The sequence below is a fragment of the Podarcis gaigeae genome (genome assembly GCF_964106915.1).
Source record: "Podarcis gaigeae genome assembly, chromosome: 2".
In the NCBI taxonomy this organism is placed as follows: Eukaryota; Metazoa; Chordata; class Lepidosauria; order Squamata; family Lacertidae; genus Podarcis; species Podarcis gaigeae.
This window is the reverse complement of record NC_139679.1, coordinates 92,852,711-92,877,225: the sequence shown is the minus strand read 5'-3', so window position 1 is coordinate 92,877,225 and position 24,515 is coordinate 92,852,711. Positions and strand designations below refer to the sequence as shown.

The 24,515-nt window shown below is 41.7% G+C and overlaps 1 protein-coding gene and 1 long non-coding RNA gene across 9 annotated transcripts in view; both read left to right on the top strand.

Annotated features, from left to right (window-relative positions):
- Nucleotides 1–24,515, top strand: part of ITPR1 (inositol 1,4,5-trisphosphate receptor type 1) — a 198,376-nt gene that overhangs the window by 153,979 nt on the left and 19,882 nt on the right. For all 8 annotated transcript variants that reach the window (XM_083722101.1, XM_083722096.1, XM_083722098.1 and 5 more), the window contains 12 exons: nt 204–299; nt 1,529–1,651; nt 2,143–2,247; nt 3,385–3,577; nt 5,347–5,469; nt 7,782–7,957; nt 8,297–8,461; nt 10,225–10,420; nt 13,855–13,959; nt 19,505–19,644; nt 20,359–20,524; nt 21,890–22,050. In XM_083722101.1, coding sequence (XP_083578227.1) covers nt 204–299; nt 1,529–1,651; nt 2,143–2,247; nt 3,385–3,577; nt 5,347–5,469; nt 7,782–7,957; nt 8,297–8,461; nt 10,225–10,420; nt 13,855–13,959; nt 19,505–19,644; nt 20,359–20,524; nt 21,890–22,050 — 1,749 coding nt within the window. The remainder of the gene's footprint in view (nt 1–203; nt 300–1,528; nt 1,652–2,142; nt 2,248–3,384; nt 3,578–5,346; nt 5,470–7,781; nt 7,958–8,296; nt 8,462–10,224; nt 10,421–13,854; nt 13,960–19,504; nt 19,645–20,358; nt 20,525–21,889; nt 22,051–24,515) is intronic.
- LOC310838217 lies at nt 16,513–19,493 on the top strand. The gene is made up of 3 exons (XR_014560816.1): nt 16,513–18,290; nt 19,135–19,276; nt 19,340–19,493. It is a non-coding gene; the product is annotated as an uncharacterized lncRNA (long non-coding RNA).

Here is a 24,515-nt window from a genome sequence, read left to right as displayed (position 1 = left end):
GACATCATTGCTTCTTAGTAGAAATCGTGTTAGATTTCAACTTTATGATACCTTGCGGTCTTTCACATTTGCTCATCTTCGTTGCTTTGACAGGTTTATGCAGCTGGAAATAGTCACATAGATCTGTGGGTTGTCTTTTTTACTTTCAGTTTTTTATAATTCATTCAACTATTCATCAGATATCTTTCTTTGACTTTTACCAGAACAATGCCTCTAAGTTACTCTTGGCAATAATGGAAAGTAGGCACGACAGTGAGAACGCAGAAAGGATCCTGTATAATATGAGACCCAAAGAATTGGTACGTTTCCAAGGATATGCCTCCAGATTTTCAGGGGTTGTGGTGGCAAAGGCGAATTTGGCAGTATGCAATAATCTTGCTGCTGGTTGGGTGGCTAAGTTCATACTAAGTTCAGGATCTAAGTAAAGTAGTTACTTCCACTCACTGAACTCTTGAAGTGGACTGCAAAGATGTTGGGGGAGTTCATAAGCACACGGGTCAGTTGAGGGTGGGGAAATTAATTTTTCCAAGTGAGATTAAAAAGTAAAAGGGTGCATCCAGAAAGCACTGTTTGTGCAGCATCAGAGCCTATAAGGATTTGAGAAGCATTGTTGTACAGTTCTCTTCTGACAAATTCCTGTGAAATTATCTCCTGCGCAACTTGGGGCTAAGAGCTCAGTAGCTCTTGGCAGCCTGGAAAGCTATGGTGGTCCACTCTGCCTGCTTCTTTGAAGATCAGATAGCAGAGGGAGGGAAAACATCTGTGGTTCCATGACGGTCCTCTCTGCACCCTCAAATTTATTTTGATGTAACTGCTAATCAGCTGTATAGTAGTATGGCTGCTTAATTTGCAAGTTACTCATTGAGATATCACAAATGGGTAGTTGGCAACGCTGTAAAAAAGAAATGAAAACCTTGCAAGCGTGAAGTGTACTGATCCATCAACACCCATATGAAAACATCCTGTGTTGATGAGGGGTGACAGTGTTTGGATTCAAATAATCTATCACAACTAGATATCAATTTGACGAGTTGAGACAAAAGCCATTTAACAGTTTCTAAGCATTTTGTTCCATCCAGCATTAATAAACAGCAAAACGTCAAGCCTGGGTTTCCAAAGTGCAGGGCTGAAAGTCTATAAACTCGCCACATTGTGCCTTGGTTATGGCAGTAGTCCGAGACGGGTGTGTGATGCAATGTATTTATTATCCAGCAACAAAGGGGTGAGCTGGGGATAAAGTTTCAGTCTTTATTTTGGCTCCTATTCCACTGAGTCAAGTGATTTGTAATGTAGACTCAATTTGACAGCAAATACCAGCTGCTTTAAAGACAAAACAAAACGGAAAAACCAACCTTTTTATAACTTGAAACAGAGAACTCTACTTCAGGAGGGAGGGAGCAATAAATGTGAAATTCCTTTAGAGGAGTCGTCCACTGGCAGTATGTTTTGGCTTTGGCCTTGGTATTTCTGTCTCTCACACCACCACCAACACCACAGTTTTGAGTGTTGTATTATCTTTTCTCCCCAGGTTGAAGTGATTAAGAAGGCTTATCTGCAAGGTGAAGTTGAGTTTGAGGATGGAGAGAATGGTGAAGATCTTGCTGCATCTCCTAGAAATGTGGGGCATAATATTTACATATTAGCCCATCAGGTACAATTGCATTTATGCAAGGAGAATTTTGTGGCACATTCTACGAGTAGCAGGGCCCTATACCCAAATATAGGCATGGCCATGTGCAACCTATCATTTGGGCTCAAGTGCACAGATTCAGGAAATCTGATCTCTGTTGGGACAGCCCAGATGTTCTGATTCTGCATGCTGATCATGTTTTCGTACACAAATGACCAGGAGAGTAATGAGGTCAGCATAGATTCATTCCACTGGCAGCAATGTTGCATAAAGTTTCACAGACTGGTGCCTCCCTTTGGTGCTGTTTGTCTTAAATTTCTGGTTTACCACTGAAATGCTACATCTGTAACTTACGGAGCACAGGTTCAAAACAGCTTTAGGCCACTTCAGGAAAAAAAATTATTTTCAGTTACCCTGACCAGCCAGCACCTGGAAGAGTACAAAGAAAATGCAAGTACATTTTCATTGAGATGCAGGCCACTATCACCAAATGTACTATTCATTTATTTTAGCTCGCTCGTCATAACAAAGAGTTGCAGAACATGTTGAAGCCTGGAGGTCAAATTGATGGAGATGAAGCTTTGGAATTCTATGCTAAGCACACAGCTCAGATTGAGGTAAAGGCTACAGGAAATTCTGGGTAATATTTGCTGTGCCAGTCCAAGGAAAGATAAACCAAGAAATTGTTTTAAAATTAGGCGGGAACACCAGCAGAAGTGTCCTGTGCAAACAATGCAGATGTACTACATCAAAAACAACTTGCACCTATGGAATATTATAGCAAATGCAATGCTATCCAATATGTTCTAAACTGGCTTATATTCCATCCTCTTTTGAATTTAATTGAGTTTGCCAATTCTTTTCTAAATCAAATTTTTTAAATTTAAAAAATGGTGCTTGTGGCAAGCTTTAGACAAGACGGATTAGCCATGTGGATCTTAGCTACATAGCTCTGTGTAATTGTAGTAGAGATATACGGACAAAATTTCATACTTTGACATATCCCCCACTTAAGCAGGGGAAGGACTAGTTACAGATAGGTAGCCGTGTTGGTCTGCCATAGTCAAAACAAAAAAAATTCCTTCCAGTAGCTCCTTAAAGACCAACTAAGTTAGTTCTTGGTATGAGCTTTCGTGTGCATGCACACTTCTTCAGATACACACTGATGTTGCCCTCCTCTGGACACGTTCCAGTTTGTCAGTGTCCTTCTTGAACTGTGGTGCCCAGAACTGGACACAGTACTCCAGGTGAGGTCTGACCAGAGCAGAATACAGTGGCACTATTACTTCCCTTGATCTAGATGCCATACTCCTATTGATGCAGCCCAGAATTGCATTGGTTTTTTTAGCTGCCGCATCACACTGTTGGCTCATGTCAAGTTTGTGGTCAACCAAGACTCCTAGATCCTTTTCACATGTACTGCTCTCAAGCCAGGTGTCACCCATCTTGTATTTGTGCCTCTCATTTTTTTTGCCCAAGTGCAATACTTTACATTTCTCCCTGTTAAAATTCATCTTGTTTGTTTTGGCCCAGTTCTCTAATCTGTCAAGGTCATTTTGAAGTGTGATCCTGTCCTCTGGGGTGTTAGCCACCCCTCCCAGTTTGGAAATCATGAAGTATTTTTGTGAGGAGAGTAGCAGGTCTACTGCATAAGTGAAGTTCTGATAAAGGAAGAGTTTGCATCGTGGGGGATGATACATGCTCGTTTTAAGGGGCAGCCATACGAAGTAATACTTAAATCCTCTCTTCTATAGATTGTTAGATCAGATCGCACCATGGAGCAAATAGTTTTCCCTGTGCCCAGTATATGTGAGTTCCTCACGAAGGAATCTAAACTACGGGTTTACTATACTACCGAGAGGGATGAGCAAGGCAGTAAGATAAATGACTTTTTCCTGAGATCAGAAGACCTCTTCAATGAAATGAACTGGCAAAAGAAACTCAGAGGTAAACTGGATTGCTGCCAAAGGCGATTTTTCAAGATACTAATTCTTGATCTGAGAGACTGCAAAGTTCTTCTCTGTGTCGGAGAAGCAATTTCAGCCTCTGGGGAATTTTATCCTCACACAAAATTATTCTCCATGTAATTTTGCTTTCAGTATCTTAAATATTTTCAGAAAGACTTGGTTTAATCATTAGCTGTGCATATTGTTATGTGTTTCCAGCATTACATTTCCTGATTACTATTGTGAAAACAAATGCTTTGAAGCAGCCAGAAGATTATGCAGATGGATATCATTGGGAAGGGAATGGCCAGCCATTAATCTTAGGGGCAATTTGCCCTAGGATCCTTGTCAGATATGTTACATAAGGACTAAACTAGACATGACACAGGAGATCTGTGTTCACAATCTCCTGTGGGGTTTTGCTTTGGTTTTTACTTCAAGCAGCTGCATTGGGATGCTAATTTGGGGAAGTAGCTCTCTGAGAAAGTGTGCTGCACCCTTTTCTGCACTATTTCCTGGAGGCAGAGCTACTAAGCTACTATCAGCTCAGGGTGGAGTTTGGGGAGAGAATATAGTACATATTGCCTGCAGGGCTAATAGCAACTCCAGCTGTCTCACAGTGCTGCTCCTCTGACCAAATTCGCTTTAAAATTACATATGTATATAATCACAGGAGACGCTTATCACCGTTCTCCTGCACCATGCCTATGCTCATGCCCATGTTCAAACTACAAAAGCTCACATCTGTGGCTATTGTTTTTGTGGCTACATCATTTCAGCTGATATAGTTGCGAAAGGAGAAGAACTTTTAAATAAGAACCAAACATTACATTCAGCAATACTGGCCTTAGGTAGGCAGGAAGTCAAAACCTCTGAGACAGCTGCTTGGCACAATGGTCCACTTATATCTTGGTTGTTTTCTCAGTTTGAGGTTATGACATTTTCTAAAGCTCACATTCCACTGCATCATTTTGAAGTTTGGCAGTGTAATGATCGGGGACCAAACTTGATGTGACATTAAACCTATAAGATATACTTGATGTTTGTTTACTAAATAGCTTGAGTGGGGAAGGGTGATCTAGAGCAGCATGGAAGCCGAGGGATATTATTCCCCTGCCACAGTTTGGATTGCACCACTGTCCCTACACAGCCGCAGAATAGCATCTGTGGCTGGGTGATCCTGAGCAGGACCATTCACAGGACTAAAGGGTCAAATCTTCACTTGTCCTCCATCCTGAGCGTTGTGGTCCCAATCTGGTCCCACAGCTACCATTTAGTAAACAGAAACCAGTCACGCATTAAATGCATAATGCAATTATCTGGTTTAGCTCTGAAGCAACCACTTCCACTGCAGAGAATAAAGACTGGAAATGAAAATGAGGGTGTGTCGGTCTCAAAAGTTCACACAGTGCAGAGTGCCATGGCATGCAGTCAGCACATTCTGACCTTTTTGTGTTTTTTAACGCACGATCAACTTTTGCTCTCCTGGTGCTTGTAAACCAAGTGTTTATATAAAAAGTTGGTTTCTGTTCAGTATGGCCTTTGATCTGAAAAAAGGTTCTCTAGGAAGCAAATGCCCTGAACTTATGGACTCTGCAAACAACAATTAAAGCACAAACTTTAAATCAAATAATAAAGATTACTACAGTTCACAGTGTGTGATTCTAGGAAAAGTTGGCAATACAATGATCTCTGTTGATTTATTCATTGTTAGGGGCAATCTTGTACTTTGAATCCCTTGTAAACATTTTTATTTTTTATTTTTTGCAGCTCAGCATATACTGTACTGGTGCTCGCGCAACATGTCCTTCTGGAGCAGTATTTCCTTTAACCTTGCAGTCCTTATGAATCTTTTGGTAGCATTTTTCTATCCTTTTAAAGGAGTCAAAGGAGGTACTAGTATTTCAAAGTTATAAAATGTTGTTTTTTACAAAAATCAAAGCACAATGCAGGTGGGTGGCGGCGGCTAACTTAAGCATCTTAGTATTGGTGAATTTTTATCAGTTATATTATTAAGCACACTCTAGATCTCAAGGGATATATGGGTGGTGCTGTGGTCTAAACCACTGAACCTAGGGCTTGCTGATTGGAAGGTCGGCGGTTCGAATCCCTGCAATGGGGTGAGCTCCCATTGCTTGATCCCAACTTCTGCCAACCTAGCAGTTCAAAAGCACGTCAAAGTGCAAGTAGATAAATAGGTACTGCTCTGGTGGGAAGGTAAACTGCATTTCCGTGCGCTGCTCTGGTTTCCAGAAGCGGCTTAGTCATGCTGGCCACATGACCCAGAAAAACTGCCTGCGAACAAACACTGGTTCCCTCGGCCAGTAAAGCAAGATGAGCGCTGCAACCCCAGAGTCATTCGCGGCTGGACTTAACTGTCAGGGGTCCTTTACCTTCACCTTTACATCTCAAGCAGTGTGTCAGATTAGGATCTGGGAGAAGTGTTGGCTCTCAAAATGCACAGTTCTAAAGGTGTTTAATCTCAAAATGCAAATTTTAATATTCATTTTGATGTTTTGGAGCAAAGAGCATGCATGGTAGTCCAGATGGTACACTTCAAGTTAGACTGGAAGCTGCAAATTTCCCTACTTAAAAATGGTTTCAGCAGTTCCTTGCCTCAGGGAACCCTGAGGATGATAGCTGTATAAAACAGATCCCAGATTCAGAATTTTCAGCAGTCTCACAAAACTAGAGTCCCCAGGAGTTTTTGGGGGACGTCATGACCATTAAACTAGCATGGAACCAATCTGTAGTGTATATCTGCCGCAAGAGAGCAGAATATCACGGAAAGTTATGTTCTGAGGGCACTCCATAAATACTTCAGTCAATGGCTATGGAATGGATGTTAGGTTCATTAATATAGCCTGTGATGTTAGAGCTGCATCCTACCAGCTTTGCTCCACTGCAGCTACTTTGTAAACCTAAAATAAGGGTGCTTCACAATGCATGTTGCAGTTAAGTCACATTTCTATGTGGCTTATTGGGAAAGAGAAGTAAGAACATGCTTTTGCATCAATGTTGGCGTGATTTATAATCCATTTCAACTGGAGTTGAACTCCAAGTTCAGTTGGAGTTTTATTAATATGACAGCTTTCACATTTTAATGCAGGTTTCTATCCATTATTTTGTATTAATTTATTAATTGGTATATTTATATGAGGCCATTCAGCACAAGGTTCCCATTACTGAGACTTGAAAAGATAATGAGCAGAAATGGTAGAAAGAAACCAAAACCAGGTCTTTAAACACACACACACAATTTTCATCACCATTTGACTTATGGGCCATTGACAAGTAAGCTAGTTCTCACATGTGGAAGTGGGACTTCACCAATTTTGGCCATGGAAGGAGAAAGTGTTGAGTGCTCACAAACTGGCAACGAGGGACCCTTGCAATGAGAACTTTGGTATTGCAATAATTGCTTCATATTATTATTTTAAGCACTTTCCCTTCAAGGTGTAACGTTTGTGAAACTATACAAAAGTCTGTTTACAAGGCGGGGAGAGAAGTAGGGTGAGTTCATGCCCCACTTTCAGTATAACTCCAATTCCCTTAAAATGATGGCAAGACGTGTATCTCTAATGTCAGGTGATTTCTATTGGATCCCCATAGGACACATTCCTAGCTAGGTTTTCAAGATATTTATTTAAAATGAAAAGAGTATTTTGACTTATGTTGGCTACCGCATTGGAGTTCATGTCGGATGTTTTCTGAAATAGGAACAGGAGCAACAAAAGTGTGCTGTTTGCGCCAGGGCCATTTCAGACTGATCAGTGACTAATCACAACAGGCTTTTAAGTATAATTTACTTAAAACAGTAAGGTCTAGACAAAAAGGTTAATAAGCAATACTTAATGTGTATATCAGAATATGGCATTTCCAAGGGTAGTTTTGAAAATTTTGTGTCAGGTGGGTAGGGATGCTGCCAAACCAGGGCAGTTAAATTCCCCCCTCCCTAGATGGTTTGTCTGGGGCTGTGGGGAAGGCTGGTGCATGTTTACTATAATCTACTGCTTAGTTGTTTTTATGCCTTGCTCTGTTGGCTATGCCAGTCTGTAAGTTATAGATGCTGTTTGTTGGCATATTTCAAACTGATATTGTTTGAGATATTGTTCTTAGCAGCTCAGGGGGCTTTGTGGAGCAAGCAGGATAAATTTTAAACTGAATAAACAATGAACTGTCTTTGGGTGTCTTCCTCTCCTCAGGTACGTTGGAGCCCCACTTGTCAGGCTTACTTTGGACAGCCATGCTGATATCATTTACCATAGTTGTTGCCTTACCTAAACCCCACGGCATTAGAGCCTTAATAGCTTCCACAATACTGCGGCTAATATTTTCTGTAGGCTTGCAGCCAACATTATTTCTTCTGGGGGCTTTCAATGTAAGTATCAGATAGAAGTCTCTCTGAAATGTTCTTGCCCTGTACCATGAAATATTCTCTACATGCTTATATGTTAAAAATTAATTGCTCTGCCATAAATCATTAATCACTAATCGTAAATCATTAACAACAACCCCCCCAGGGTTTCAACCACTCAACCCTAACCACTCACTGTGGATGATGGGAACTGTGGTTCCGTAAGGTCTGGAGAGTCACCAGTTAGCTACCCCAGTTTAAAAGAAGAATGCTGGAACTGGTGTGTTGTGTTAATAGGTTTTCTAAAATATGCTTAAGAACGAATGTTCTCCAGACATTCATCTTCTGTCCTATGCTCCACAGGTTTGTAACAAAATAATATTTCTGATGAGTTTTGTTGGTAACTGTGGAACCTTCACTCGAGGATACAAAGCCATGATCTTGGATGTGGAGTTCCTTTATCATCTACTATATCTTCTTATTTGCGCAATGGGGCTTTTCGTTCATGAATTTTTCTACAGCTTGCTGGTAAGCGTTTAATCCCAACAATTTATATTTTTTACTGTACTTGATGACTGTAGATATTAGTGACCCTAAATGGGTTTAAGCTGACTTTCAGATGATTCCCAGCACCAGCCATGGCAGAAAGCAGCTCAGAAATTCAACTGCCCCTCCACTTTCCAAACAAATACGCAAAGGGACAAGAGAAGGTTTTAGCTTAGACATACAATATTTTCAAGAAATCATTGACAGTTACCAAAACAGCAAAGATATTCGGCATGTGATCTGGTCATGTACTTCACAGCAGTTAACAAGTGTTTACATAAGCAAAGGCAGTTCAATGTGAAATAAATCTTTTACATGTGACTACAAAGTAGCTCGCTTTTATGTCCTTGATCTGCATGCACGGAACCTCATTTTTATTCTAAGCCAGAGTAGAATTTATGGGCGAATTGCTGCTCAATTCATAAAGCAGCCTAAAGTTATGAGTTGGCCAATTTATATTGCAAACTTCAAATGAGAACACCTATGTAATAAGAGCCTACTGAAACAGGCCAATGACCCATCTAGTTTTCTTCTCACATCCTGTTCATCTCTACTGCACATGTGCCAAGGGCCTGAACCCCCCCCCAACCATTTTTGCCACCCCAGTTGTGGGATGCAAATATGGCAGGCATTTTCGGCAATTTTCAGGAGGGGATGACAAAGGGATCGAAATAGAATGCTTGCAGTAGCTCTTCTGGTGACAGGGAGAAGACATTTTACCACCACCACCTGCTCCTGTGAATTACGCCGTTTCATCATTACAAGTAGCATTGCTGGGTTTAAATAACAGACACCTTTTCTTAAAATTAAAAAAAAAAAACTAATTCCCTTTGGAATGATGTCATGTGATAACAAACCATCATTCCCAGGTGGGTGGGGAAGAGTAGGCAGCTAGTTACGTAGGGATATTGCCAATGCCACAAAACCTGGGGATTGGGAGAGTGAGCATGATTGAAACAGGCCTCTTTCACCTCAAATCTCTCCTCACTTGAAAGTGGGGGATATTGTTGAGAAACTTTTGAAGTGACCCTTAATTATGATCCATCCACCTCTGGGTTCTGTTGCCTGAGCAAATTGAGATTTGGGGACATGCTGTTTACAAGGTAACGTATAGTTCTGTCAATGAACTTCAGGGTGACTAACTTCCTTTGACTCAGGCTCACTGTCTTCTGGTGTTACTGCAGTCAAAGATGCAGCAAATTTTCCATCAGGCTGCATTGTGGCTTTTCACTGATACATTAACTACTCATATGGGAATTTCCATGTCCAATTTCAGTCTTTGATTATATTGCAGCCCAATGGTATGCATACGGAGCAGACAGGCAGTGGAGAAAAACCCGAAGGATGCAGTGATGTGATCACTATGACACTATTTGTGACTTGGCATATCTTGTAATTTATGAGCTAGAAACCAGCTAAGTTCAGCAAGGTTCTGGAACAAGAAAACCAGCTATGTTTATAACTTTCGAGGGGATTTTGAAAGAAAAACTCTGGCCCTCAATACACCCCTTTACTATGGCTTTCCATGTTCTTGGTTTAATAATGTTGCTGTTTTCGTTTGTTTGTTTTTAATTTTGTTAGAGTTGTTTTAGAAAGTGATTCTAAACTGAGGCCTCCAAAAATTAATTACCATGAAAAGCATATACGTCAAAATATTGCACCGTTCATATAGGTTACTAGGTATCGTGGTGCTATCTGTAGTTAAAAGTGAACTTATTAAACATTCTCAACTGCCCTTTTTCCAGCTTTTTGACTTGGTGTACAGAGAAGAAACTTTGTTGAATGTCATTAAAAGTGTCACTCGCAATGGACGCTCCATCATCCTGACTGCTGTTCTTGCTCTTATCTTGGTTTACCTGTTCTCGATAGTGGGCTACCTGTTCTTCAAGGATGACTTTATCTTGGAAGTAGATAAGCTCCCTAATGAGACGTTGTCGCCAGGTTCGTACCGGAATCATCTTAAACCTCCCCCCCCGCCCCCCAAAGATTTCTATCCATGCAAATGCACCAAGGGGGTTTATCCTGTGAATATTATGCTCCCTCCACAGATGACTGCCTGCTAAAATCAGATTTCCTTAGAGAGCATTCTGCCAAAAATTTAGGTCTCGGTGCTTTGAAAGCATAGATAATGAGGCTGAAAATAAAACATGACTGCATCAATATCTCCTTTAGAGAATAATGTGGATGTTTTTTGCCCCGTAGCACGCAGTAGTAGGGATTATCTAGTACTTTGTGATCAAAACTATGTGCGTGTGTTCTAAAATAGCCCATAGTGACCCAGCAGAGGACCAAATATAATCATGTTATGTGTTCTAGACATACTTGTGATTTTGAAAAGCTCATATAATCATCTTACATAATTTCCTTTTTCTGCTTCCAAGTTGTACATTTTTGGCAAAAAGGAAAAAGAAAAGAAAAGTTTTGGGGGGATGCCTAGGATAGCTTCACGCAGCCCATTGCTCTTCAGATAGTGCTTGGTTGCAGCTCATGCTATCCCTATCCATTGGCCATACTGCCAGGGGCTGAAATGTGTCAGCAGTGCTTTTTTTTCAGGGGGTGTTCAAGGGTACACAGTACTGGCACCTCTTTTTCTAGAAAAAAGCACTGGGCATCAGACTCCAGGGATATCTGGAGTGCACCAGATTGGGGAATTCTGGTCCAGGAAAATTTAAATGCAAAGAGTATGGAAATGCAAACTAGGGAGAATGGCAGAGAAGAGCTAGGCATGCAAGTGGAACCCTATTTCTGATCAAAGGTAATTCAACTTAACCCTATTTAGGCATCTCATATGCCTCTAGAAACTCCCCGCATGCCTGGACACCTGCAGTTGCTTTTCCAGGCACGGGTGGGGCAGTGAAGCATGCATACAATTTGCCTCTGTTGCATTTCTAACTTTCTGTAGCCAAAATAAAGCAGATTATCAGCAGAGTCATAGGAAAAGTCTAGAGTGACTCACTGTGCAGCTTAAAGGTTAACTTGATCTGGAGCAAAAGAAAAGGGGAGGGGAATGTTAACTTTTGCTCTGGCAAAAGTGTAATAAGTACCGTATTTTTCCATGTATAAGACTAGGTTCCCCCCTAAAAAATAATGTCAAAAATTAGGGGGCGTCTTATACATCTCCCCCTATTTTCTTAAACCTGGGTCCCAAAAATAGGGGGAGTCTTAGAAATGGGGGCGTCTTATAGATGGAAAAATACGGTATATGCCTGCATACTGGCCAATGGAGTGTGAAGGCAGTTAACGCTGGTTGGGTTGGGAGGGAGTTTAAAGAAGGGAGCAAATTGAACCATACTGACTTTTGCTGGGACCTGTTGTGTGGTGCAAATGTGGGAAGGGTATTTTGGCTAGAAATCGAAGCAAATAGATCAGATGAGGAAGGATGGTGGTAGCTAATAACTCCTACAGCTGCATTCTGTTTAACAACTGTGGGGCTCAGGCGGCACTAAGTTGTTTCAGGGTCAGAGCTGTAGCTAGGTGATCTTGCGCCCCTGTCAGAACCCTCCATATTGCGCCCCCTAGCCACGGACAAATTAGCTCTTCTTTCCGCCTCTCCTCCAAGCCTCCCCCCCCGCACCCATTCAATTCCTCACACACTTCACCTTTTAATGAATTCTGATTGAAGGAGGGACACTAAGATGGGGAAGGCTGACCTAAATGATGGTATATAGGCGTCTCCCTACTTACGCGTGGAGCACCCCACTTTAATAGGGAGAAGGGCATGGGAGCCAACTCCTTGGGCCAAGGTTCCTTCACACACACCCTAAAATATTTGAGGAGCTTCCCCTCCCCCCCAGTCAATGGACATTCCCATTCAAATAGTGTGCATGCACTCCATCTTGTGGTCAATTATACAGGGTGGTGCTTACCTGCCCCCCCCCCATATATTTTATTCAAGTTGGCACCCTTGAGGGAGGGTGTGCAAAAGGAGAGAGAAGTGACGTGACTCTGGAGAAGGCTTGGTGTCTGGAGAGGCAGGGACACAGGCAGTGAGGTGGGCCAGGCAGTGTCAGGGGCTGAGGCTGGTGGACCTTCCCAGCCCCGACCCTGAGCAAGGTCTGGGAGAGGCAGAGCCAGATGGCCAAACAGGAGGGGGGCAGCCCAGAGCTGGCGCCGCCCAGCACGCCCTCTTCACCACTCTGCCTGGGTTGCAGAGGGTCTCAGCAGCTGATTTTGTGCCCCCCCCTTGCCTGCGCCTCTGGCGGGGGCCCACCTCACCACCCCCTAGCTATAGCCTTGCTCAGGGTTTCTTTATTTGTTTTAGGGAAATAAGGGGAGGGGTTGTATAGTTCATTGCAGCAGGGGCACTGGAAGAGGGTGGCTTGACAGTTTCTCTTTAAGCTGTCTTTGCAAGCAGAATCCCCCACCCCAAGTCCTTTTCTTTCCCCTTTCAGCCTGTCTGCCTAGCACTGCTGCTACAATCAACTTTGCAGCAGCCTCCCCCTCAGCTGTATTTCCCTAAACATAACCAATATCAGGGGACTAGGTAGGAACATCCAGATTAGCCTGGTAATCTGGATTACCAATTAGGCTGGTATAAGGATAGCAGTACTGGAAAGGTTTTGCAGGGCTGGCATAACAACACTTTTAGCCATAGCCATTCATCAGGTAGAATGAATTAGAGGAATTTTGTCATGATCACGTTTTAGCTGTCCTTAGGTGAAGAGTCTCTTTTTGCCACAGAATTGGGCCCAGTTCTGACTGCCATATGAAAGAAGTCAAGAAAAAACTGTGTTAACTTTGGCTCAGAGATTTTTTTCTTACTTGAATGAGATGTGGGATATAGCTCATACTAGGCAAATCCACTAACCCCCCCCCCCCCCCAATCTCATGTGATAATGCCAGATCATCTCTCAAACAGATTCAAATTAAATATTTTCCCTGCTCCATACATGCTACCTTTCCCATACAACAAGTACCCAAGAACAAAAAAGAAGTGTCACAAAGCCATGTCTATTTTGGAAATGCAACATATATGATGACTGCGAGCTGTTGTTCAGATTTTTAAGCAAGGATATGGAGTAATTGTTTCATTTTGAATGAAGTAAACAGGAACAATTGAGTTTTGGTGGGGGTTTTTTTTTAACCTTTAATTCAATATAAAGTATCAATGGTTTTGAATGTTAAACCCTGGTGAGCTTATAAAGAAAGCTGGCAAAACTTGTACAGTATGCATTTTCCTTTGCCTATAAATTTTATATATTTTTATTTGTTTCAAGTCCTCTTGAGAGTCTAAACAGCAACACAGACATTTTAAAATTCACAATAATTATTTTTAAAAAAACAAGTGGTAACCGTGCATTCTAATAGTTGTGTAAGAACTTTGGTGTATTGTTTTTAAAGCTACATCCTTGGTGTCTTAATTTGCACACATTCAGATCAGCATACTGAAGCTGGTGAGGCAATGACCGCAGAGTTCCTGTATTCTAACGTATGCAGAATAGAGAGTGGGGAAAACTGCTCTTCTGTTGTTCCTTCGGCAGGTAAGTATTGGGTACCAGTTTTTAAATGCAGCTCCTCAGTGCATGATTTCTATGTCATATGGAACCTACACACACCAACTTCCTTTGCATGCTAGTCCTACCACATACTGAGATGACAACACGTGATGCTGTGCTAGAATCCCAAGCTGGCATAGAGCATTGGACCCACATAACAATGTTGGTTGTTGCTGGTGCTCTGGTAACCCATGCTTGGTCTTAGCCAAAAGGCTGAGAAGCAGTGGTCTGGTGTTCATTGCCGTTGTTAGAGGCAGCAAATCGGCATCATACAATGTTTACACGAACTAGTGAAAACTTAAGAGGTACAATCCACTCCCACCCAACCTTTTCCTTGGGATCCACATGCTCAAAGCTTAGCCCTATGGAAGCTGCTCTTACCAGCTATTGCATCTAAAAGGAATGCAGTGTTCAGATGCAGTGTACGCTGTTGCCCCTGTGCCCTTCTTGCAAGCCTCCAGAGAGGTTCATGGCCTGCAGCTGGAAACAGAATCCTGAGCCAGGTCTGATCTAGCAGAGATCTTTGTGTATTCTTACGGAGCAGCAGCATCTAGTTACCATTACTTATGCTTCAAAGCCTTTTCTCTCCTTGCAGATAAATTTGCCTTTCAGAACCCTTGCCTGCCCACCCAAAATCATTTTCTCCCCAAAATTCAATTTCCACAAAGAGATGTGTTTTCCCCCCCAGCAGGAAGTTTATTGCAGAATCAGTGCTGCTCATGCACACAAGTTTTGTGCCCCATTGGTCTTAATTAAATGCCAGCCCATCTTTTCTTATTTCTTCTTTTTATTGCACATATAATCTGGATTTCGTCTCACTGAGGAAAATCCAATGAGCAAATAATAATAATCTATTATGCATCTGTAGTTGCCACTGGTGTGGAAGTTTGTTAGTGCTTCCTCTACTTTTTTTCAGGTGGGTGGTTTGTTGTACGTGGTAACGTTTCTGTGACTGTTCTCTATTGCCACGCTTCTACTTCCATTTGCTCCTCACCTGAGGACAACCTTGCTATTTTGTCTCCAGTGTCCCAAACAATATGACCATTTTTTAAAATATTAAAATTTATGATGTCTTTCATCAAAAGAAGGCTCAAACCTGCAGCTGCCAACCTGCCCGCAATCCAAAATAGCAGTGTATACACAAAACTAAAATTTCTTAGAACCATTGTGTTTCGTTAGGGGAATCAAATACCTTATCAAATAAACTTTATCCTTTAACCAGTCTGCAAACAAAAAATGCTTTAACAACTCGAGAGAGTGAAAGTAGCTATTTCCACCAATTGCTGTATGCAGAAGGCACATTAGAACATCAACAATCCAGCTCAGAAGAGCTGTTCTCAACCTATGTGGGAGATTACCTTGGAGACTGTAAACACTGTACATGCACCAGGAGTTTTTTAATTTATTTTTAATACAAAGGTCTTGCCCAAGACCTCTTTATCAGAGTTTCAGTTTACTCTGCAGCACAAGACCTCTTTATCAGCATTTCAGTATATTCCGCTGCAACTGGTTTCAGCTGCTAAAGTTTTGCTGTTTGTCTGGGTCTGCTTTTATGGTTCACTGTAATGGTATATTGTGGGACACGGGTGGTGCTGTGGTCTAAACCACAGAGCCTAGGGCTTGCTGATCAGAAGGTCGGCAGTTCGAATCCCCGCGATGGGGTGAGCTCCCGTTGCTCGGTCCCAGCTCCTGCCAACCTAGCAGTTTGAAAGCACGTCAAAGTACAAGTAGATAAATAGGTTCCGCTCCAGCGGGAAGGTAAATGGCATTTCCGTGTGCTGCTCTGGTTCGCCAGAAGCAGCTTAGTCATTTTGGCCACATGACCCGGAAGCTGTCTGTGGGCAAACGCCAGCTCCCTCGGCCTATAGAGTGAGATAAGCGCTGCAACCCCAGAGTCGTCCGCGACTAGACCTAATGGTCAGGGGTACCTTTACCTTTAATGGTCTACTGTATGCAGTTCTTTATTTTATGCTATGGCTTCAGGTCTTAATTTTTCACTCAGAGACTCTCTTATAGTGAACAACTAATAAATGATCATTAATAATACAGCTAAATTTCAGACTGGTGAAAGACCTCTGTATTATGTTTTTTTTCCCCAAAAACAAACGAACAAATGGAGATGAGTGTTGTCCAGCCCCTGAAAAAGGCACAAACCTCCACTGACCCCATTGTGAAACATGGGAATATGAGTTGGTTGTGTTTTCTCTTAAGCGCTTCCTGTAGATACATTTTGAAAAGCGTAAGATTGAATCTGCACAATGAAGCTGAATGCTGGAGGGTTTGGGACAGACAAAAGGAAGTTCTTCTTCACACAGCAAAGAGCTAAACTGTACAACTCACTCCCACAGGAGGTAGAAATGGCCAGTGGCGTAGCGTGGGGAGTGCAGGGGGGGCCCGGCCGCACCAGGCGCAACATCTGGGGGTTAGGGTTAGGGGGTGCAAATCCACGGGTTAGGGGGCGCAAATCCACGGGTTAGGGGGCACAAATTACTTGCCTTGCCCCGGGTGCTGACAACCCACGCTACACAACGGGAAATGGCTACCAACTTGGATGGCTTTAAAAGAGGATTAGACAGATTCATGGAGGACAAGGCTATATTTCCCCCTCCAAAGTTGGAAGCAATATGCTTCTGAATACCAGTTGCTGGAAACTGCAGGAGGCGAGAGTGCTATTGTGCTCAGGTACCTGCTTCAGGCTTCCTACAGGCATCTGATTGGCCACTGTGGGAAAAGGAAGCTGGACTAGAAGGGTCACTGGCCTGATCCAAGAGTCTCTTCTTATGTTCTTATGCCAACTGCACACAGAAAAAAATGGGATCTGAGTGGCTCGTTGGCAAGGGATCACTCCCCATCTGGAAGCATTCAGGAGCGGCTGATTGTTCAGTCACATTTATTATGGTGATTGACTTTTAAGTAGTGCCGTTTCCCCCATCATTTCTGCAACTTTTTTTGTTTGTTACTGCAATGAATAATATATGCTATCAGGCCCAGATGAAATTTTGGCATCTTAGGAAGGCAAAGGGTTTTAAGATCTCAAACTTCTGAAGGTCAGTCAGTCCTTTTAAGACTACCCTGGTTCATTCCTTAAGACAAATTAAGAAGCACAGAATGATTCATCCCAGTCACCTTGAGCTGGAGGAGGAGGAAGTGGTGTCGGAAGACCTGACGAGGATGTAGTCATTCTTGGTAGATTGCTTCTATCCTTGGGGAAAAAGGAGATATGTTGTACTTTTTTAAATAAACCAAACAGAACAGAAACGTTTTCTGGATGATTGTGGTGCATAAGTCGAATCACTTTCTCTTTGCTACATTGCTGCATTATTTGAAAAAGAAGAAGAAGAAATAATACTCATAATTTAACTTGGACTCTGTTTTTTAAACCACCACCACCACCCTGCTTTCTTTGTAACCCATACCATGTGGTCTCTTCTGTGTCTCCTGTTCTCTGTCCATAATGTTCTCTCTCTCTCCATTGGATGTACCCCATAGCTTGATCACACCAGCACATACACATTCTTCTTTCTGTACCACCACAGATCTACACTCCTATTTTTCTGTTTCTCCAGGACCAGCTCTATTTAGCCCTCTTGGTAAACAAAACAGCTCTTCTCTGCTTACAAAGAGCATACACTGGCTTAATCGCATCTCCTTAAAAAATGGCTTTAAACTTGGTCAGTCATTGCATTCTCTGCATCCCCATCTTTCAGCCCCTCCTTTTAAAATTTATCTGTTGTACCTTTTTCTGTTCTGACCTTGTTTTGGTGACAGTAGCCCACAAGGTGACAGTAGCCCACAAGGTGCTTTGCTCACCCTGCGGCCCAGGGAGCAATGGAAATGTCTGCACTACACAACTTGGCTGCCTAGCTGCATTCCATGGGCAAAACTGTCCCCAGCTGCATCATGTACCTCTGCATCCAGGAAGAGAAGGGCAGTGCAGATGTAAAGGCACAGGCAGTTTTCCATTTCTACCTGCACATCTGATAGATGTAGGTAGACTTTCAATCCGAGGTGGCTAACCAGTGGCTGAACTGCAAATCCCATCATCCCTGACCATTCCAGGAAGAGGTGGGAAAGAGCTGCAAACAGCATTTGGGATTCTTCCAGGGAGATGGAGATCATAGGGGGACTACAACTACCCATAGTCCTGGTCCCAAGTAACTCTTGTGAGCTTAAAAATTATGTTCAGAGAGATTGAGTGCTCTGCATTAGTAACGAGAAATTGAGATTTGTATCTTTTGTATGTGTTCACTTGTGCACATGTTTGGCTTTAGCTACTATGTTAAATGTTTCTAGAACTGATAAAGGACTATACAGTGGTGCCTCGCAAGACGAAATTAATTCGTTCTGCGAATTTTTTCGTCTAGCGAATTTTCCGTCTTGCGAAGCACGAAATCCCATAGGAATGCATTGAAAATCAATTAATGTGTTCCTATGGTCAAAAAAAGTCCAAACAAAGTCAAATTTGGTACAACAAGAGTTTATTAAGTGCTCTTTAAAGTCACACATACTGTAAAGAGCATTTCAAAATTCAAACCCAGATTTTTTTTTTTTAAAAAAACAGCAGAGTGGCCCAATGGTCACAGAAAATCATAAAAATGCAGAAAAAAAACCACAAGCTTCCAGATTCTTGCAAACCCCTCCTCAACTGTTCCCCCACCCACCCAGCACACAGAAATTCAAATCCAGATTTTTTTTAAAAAAACAGCAGAGTGCCCCAATGGTCACAGAAAATCATAAAAATGCAGAAAAAAACACACAAGCTTCCAGATTCTTGCAAACCCCTCCCCAACACCAAGTCCTTGAATTCCAAACACCCCAACCCAAAATCCAACCCCCCCAAAAAAAGTTTTAAAAGCTTAACTTACCAAATGGCTGCAAAAGAAGTTTTGGAAAAGCTTCAAAAATCACCAAAGTCTTTAAAAACCTCAAAAAAGGCTACTATGTACACTGCGTTCTATGAGTTGCTCCTCAAAGTCAAGTCGCAACTGTATTAACGGTGTTAAGAAAAAGGAAACAAACTTGCAAGACGTTTTCATCTTGCGAAGCAAGCCCATAGGGAAATTCGTCTTGCGAAGCAGCTCATAAAAATGGAAAACCCTTTCGTCTAGCGGGTTTTCCGTCTTGCGAGGCATTTGTCTTGCGGGGCACCACTGTATTAAGATTCATTTAGGTTTGCTTTAGGATTTTCTATTCATCTATGTCTTAAAAGATTACCTATATCACTCCTATGTGTACTGGAGGTATTTTAAAAGTCCCCACAACTCGGCTGAGCCCTTATCACTTGATGGGGTGTGCTGTTGCCGTATTCCTAATGGGTGCAATTTTTTTTTTACACCCTCACAACTTGTGTCATTCTGTACCCAAGGTGTGGCATCTCAAGAGGCGAAAGAAAGGGAGGTCTGTTCCTTTGACTTCATGAGTATCTTCAAAGCAGTGGTACAAATTCAAGCAAAGATAAAAATGTACTAGATGAGAGTTTTCCAAACCAACCTTGTCTCACAATGGTACCCTAACTTGCTTTGTTTAACAGAGCTGTTTTCTGAAGAAGCTGAGGAAGAGGATAAAGAACATACGTGTGAGACATTGCTGATGTGCATCGTTACTGTGCTTAGCCATGGCCTGCGGAGTGGGGGTGGTGTTGGAGATGTCCTCAGGAAACCTTCCAAGGAGGTAAATTACCACCATATGTGAAAGGGATGTAGTGCAAGAGAGAACCAAATAGGGTTAGATGCCCATTAAAGGATTAGAACACTTTTCCATGGGGGGAAAATAGGTTGCTGCATCAATTGGAAAAAAGTCTAGTTGTGTGCCATGTACAAAGGAGTTTGGTTATTTGACTTTAAGTGTAGGTGTGTGTAATTGCCTTTACTAAATGAACAGGTTCTAGTACTGTCAAGAGTAAGGGAATGTGAGTACTTGGAGACTTATACTTTAAAAGTACTCCTAAGTGGAAAAATACTGCTGTAATAATTAAGCTCTGTGCAAGCACTCCCCCAACAATGTTGTGATTTTTTTTTTTTAAACTATATGTGACATACAAGCATCTTTTGGTCACGCAAAGAGGTTCCTATGAAATGCAGCAGTTAATACATGCAGTATCAGAACTACTGTAAAAACTTTTCTAATGTTATTGGAATGCTAGCACTACAGTAGTTACTAACAATTTTAATAAGGCCACAGGTACAAAAAAATAAATTCTTCCCACCCCCTGCAAATAAATAGCAAGGCTTCCCCCCAAACACACATCTATGTATGCAGTGGTCACAAGTTTACGCCCCTCTTGATATCATTTTTCTTTTCATGTTGCATTGTGCAGCATGCTCTTCTTTGCGCCAAAGCCTTTTAGGCTCCAATTTTGTTCATCTTGAAACTATTTTATTTTAGGAGCCCCTTTTTGCTGCAAGAGTGATCTATGACCTCCTCTTCTTCTTCATGGTGATCATTATTGTCCTCAATCTGATTTTTGGTGTTATTATTGATACCTTTGCGGATCTAAGAAGTGAGAAACAAAAGAAAGAAGAAATACTAAAAACAACATGCTTTATTTGTGGTAAGTGTTGAACCCAGTGCTATGAAACTAGCAGCTGTTCTGCCCCAGAGTCAAATGCAGTAATAGTAATGTATGGCTTCGACAGCAGATTCAGTATTTACCTGATGATGTTTGTAATCACTTGTATAATTAGTAGAATGTTGCTTACTTTTTGAATGAACGATTGAATGGAAGGAAGGAATCTCCATGTAAATCTGAATGACTGATTTGATATTGTAAAATATGTTGATTTGGTAAGGGGACTTTCCATTTCTGTTTTATGTCTGCATACATGTTTCTAAAAGTATTTTATAAATGAATTGCTTGTGGGTACAAGCTTACTTGTGTATTTGTAAAATGTGCACCTGAATGGCAGATAATAATTGTGTTTTCACAAACTCAGTGTTAATAATGGCATATAAATAGTCATCAGATACTTATGCAGAGTTGCGATACTTCATTTTCAAAAAAAGAGAGTTATACTTCTTCAAAGCTTAGAAAAGACTGTGGTTTTTATTATGTGTTATAATGTTTCTAGGTCTGCACCATGCTGAGCATCTGCATTTTATATGGGTACTATAAAGCCCATACAATTTTTTTCTGCAATATATGGAATACCTTGAGTTTTTTAAGCAGCGGAAAAAAGTGTGCTACCTAAAGCAGTTTCATATACAACAGCTGCAGAACATCCCCCCCCCCCCCCGCAATGTGGCTGAAACCAAAAGCTCCAGTTGGGTGTCAAGACATAATTTTAGCAGAGAACCCGTGGTAGCGCGCCACTTTCTGCAATTTGAGCAGACATAAATACTTTACCTCCAGCTGAGCTCAGGGGCAACACATCGTTCCTGGTTGCAGGAGCAGCACTGAAGCCTTAATTGGCTGGGGACCAGTGAGGTCACAAACCCAATTCACTGTTCTTCCCTGAAGTAGGTTTTGTTTAAGATTTTAAGAAATTCCTCCAGCCTTCCAGAGCAGATTTGGAGGCACATGGGGAGGGAAGAGGAAGTCGCATTGCACAGGTGAAAAAGTCTCCATTGCTGGTTGCAATCTATGATATCTACGGTGGGAACACCACTTTAGTTGCTTCAGCTGCTTGTGGTTCTGGCACTGAATGGTAGGGGGAGGTTATAAGGGCCCAGGCACCCACATGTCAACAGTGGGAGGTCAGTTGCAGGCTGCTGTGGCCAAACTGCCTTCCTCCCCCAACACATCCCGTTCACCCATATGAACAAATGACAGACCAGTGTAAATGGAAGCTTTTGTTCTGAAGGGACAGGTGGACAAATTTGGGAAATCCTGTTACCATCAATGTGTTCATCTCATTGTGATAATTTTCCCACTGTAAAAATCTTAAGGGAGGTGACTTGGCTGTGTGTCCCCCTTTAGGTCTGGAGAGAGACAAGTTTGATAATAAGACTGTCACTTTTGAAGAGCATATTAAAGAGGAGCATAATATGTGGCACTACTTGTTCTTCATTGTCTTGGTCAAAGTAAAGGATTCTACGGAATATACCGGGCCTGAAAGCTACGTGGCTGAAATGATAAAGGTGAGTTGGGCATGCTGTTCCTGAACTGTGGCTTTTCCAGACTTCTTTGCTTTTGATTTAACTAAATGCAAATCCAGTTTGTACCATTAAGTGAGACCCAAGGAAAAGAAGATGGGGAAACCAAAAGTATCCCAATCAATCAAACAAGTCTAGTATTGTTTCCTTCATTGTTGGTTAAACATGCAGAAAGCAGGAAAAGGTGGTAAATGCTCCAATTATTTTTCAGGTGACTGGTTTTTTTGCCTACCACCCTAGTCACTATCCAGAGGCTGTAGTGTGCCATTCTGTCTGCCTGTACGTTGGCTTTTTCCAATCCCAAAATATGCATCAGAAGAGGTGGTGGTGGTGAAGATGGAACATTAGTATACTACTTAATTGCAAAATAGTCCAAAAAAGAGAAATTTACTAATACAGTTTCTTACTTTTTCATTAATATGGAGTCATCGTCAAATACATCTAATTTTTAAACTAGGATTAGATTGGGTTCTGTAATGACAATAGCCCCATAATATGCAAGCAAAGGAGGGGTGAATTTGTTTTAGTTTCCTTTCTGATTTAATATTAAATTAATCAAAGGATTCTTTGGTGAGGCCCAAATGTTCATTGCAGCAATCAGTGTTAGCATCTTCATAACTAAAGTTGTTAAGCCTTTAACATATTTATGCAAGGGAGCCAAATAAACAGGGCTAAATAGCAAAGTCTTGCCGTTGTGTTTTGAGATCAGCCTCCTAGCAGACAGTTTACTTTACTTTGAAAACAATTTATAATAATATAAAGGCGTTTCCTCCTTTTTTCATCACAATTGTCTTACGAGTGAGAAAACATTAAATCAGGACACATTTATTGTGTGTTCCTATCCTATATACTTCATGTTGATTTATGAGGGTTTTATTTTAAGTCACTTTTCTGTAGAAAAAAGTGGACCCCCCCTTTTCTGGTCATACTAGATTAATAAGTCCTGGAAAAAAAACTCTCCTCATAGTCTGATTTGCTGATTGGCACATTGACTGGTCAGGAGAGTGAGCTGCATCTCCCCCCCCCCCCCGATAGCTTCTGCATCGAAACTTCCTATGAGGCAAATCCAATTAAATGCTGGTTTTGCATGTTTCTTAAAGGCATGGAACTGCCCTTTTTAGGTGCAACATATGCTAACTTGTTGGGAATATAAATCCTGTTGTCAAAATCTCTTATTAGGTAACCTATATTATCTCAGGGTCATTGAATTCTTATGTCCTGGTTTTGGAGTGCTTCCTAAGGGCTTAAAGAAATCTTGTGAGTAGTCACCTGACAGAGGATTAGTGGTGAAGTGAAGCATGTTGCAGTCCTCTGTGTAAACAGCCTGTTATTTTATGGCTCCTCGGCATGCTAGAAAAAGCAGCGGCCATTCTGTTGGAATGGATTTTGTAGTTCAGATGGAATGCTAATATAGCATATGGAAAACCTTTCTAATTCCATGTTTTGCTGGAAAGCTATAGTGTCTTCCTTTCAAAGTGCCTAGACTTAAAAAGGTGTTACCTTTGTGATCATGTATGTCTGAGAAAAGCATAGGAATTTGCAGACAAAATCTCTGTAGGAGCATCTTGGGTGTTGGACCTGTAAAGTGCATTGAACTTGTAAATTAAGTTTAAAAATACTCATGCATTGGTTCACAGTAAGAGTAGCAGTAAAAAAAACTATGCAGGCAAAACACTTGTATTTACTGTTTAAGCTACAAAACACCTATAAGCATGCCTGAGGCTGGAGCAAGCAGAGGCATGTCTTCATCCAACGCTGGTCAAAGGAAGAGAGATGAACAGGAAGTACTGTATGCTCATTCCTGTCCAGGAGAGATGACATCACACAGAGCCCTCTCTACCAATTGTATTTCTGTGGCCTGTCATCAGGGCAGCACTGTAGACTTTGCCCCTTCTCAGGCTAACCAGCAGCGATATGCATGTTAGGTTTGGCTGCTAATCTGCCACATTCATAATTCAGCATCCTCTTATTCAGCATCCTTTTCTCTCAGTGGCTGAAGAGATGCTCATGGGAAGCCTGTAAACTAAACATGAGCGCAACAGTACTCTGCCCACTTGTGATTCCCAGCAACTGCTGTTCAGAGGCATTATGCCTCTGACTGTGGAGGCAGGACAAAGTAATCATGGCTAGTAGCCATTGATAGCCCTCTCCCCTGTGAATTTGTCCAGACTTCTTTTAAAGCCAGCCAAGTTCGGGGGCCATTATTGTCTCCTGTGGGAGCAAGTTCCACAGTTTAATTATGTGCTGCATGAAGAAGTACTCCCTTTTATCTGTTCCAAAATCCAGTGCTATAGTTTCACACACTTGTAAGATGCATGGGCAGTCTGTTCCAAAATGCAGTTATTAAATCTAGTTCAAATCGCAATGTTCCTGAATTTTCTGTTCTTCGTCACTTACATATGCTGTAGCACATTTTCAGCATTGTCATGCAGTATCATAACTGTAAACAA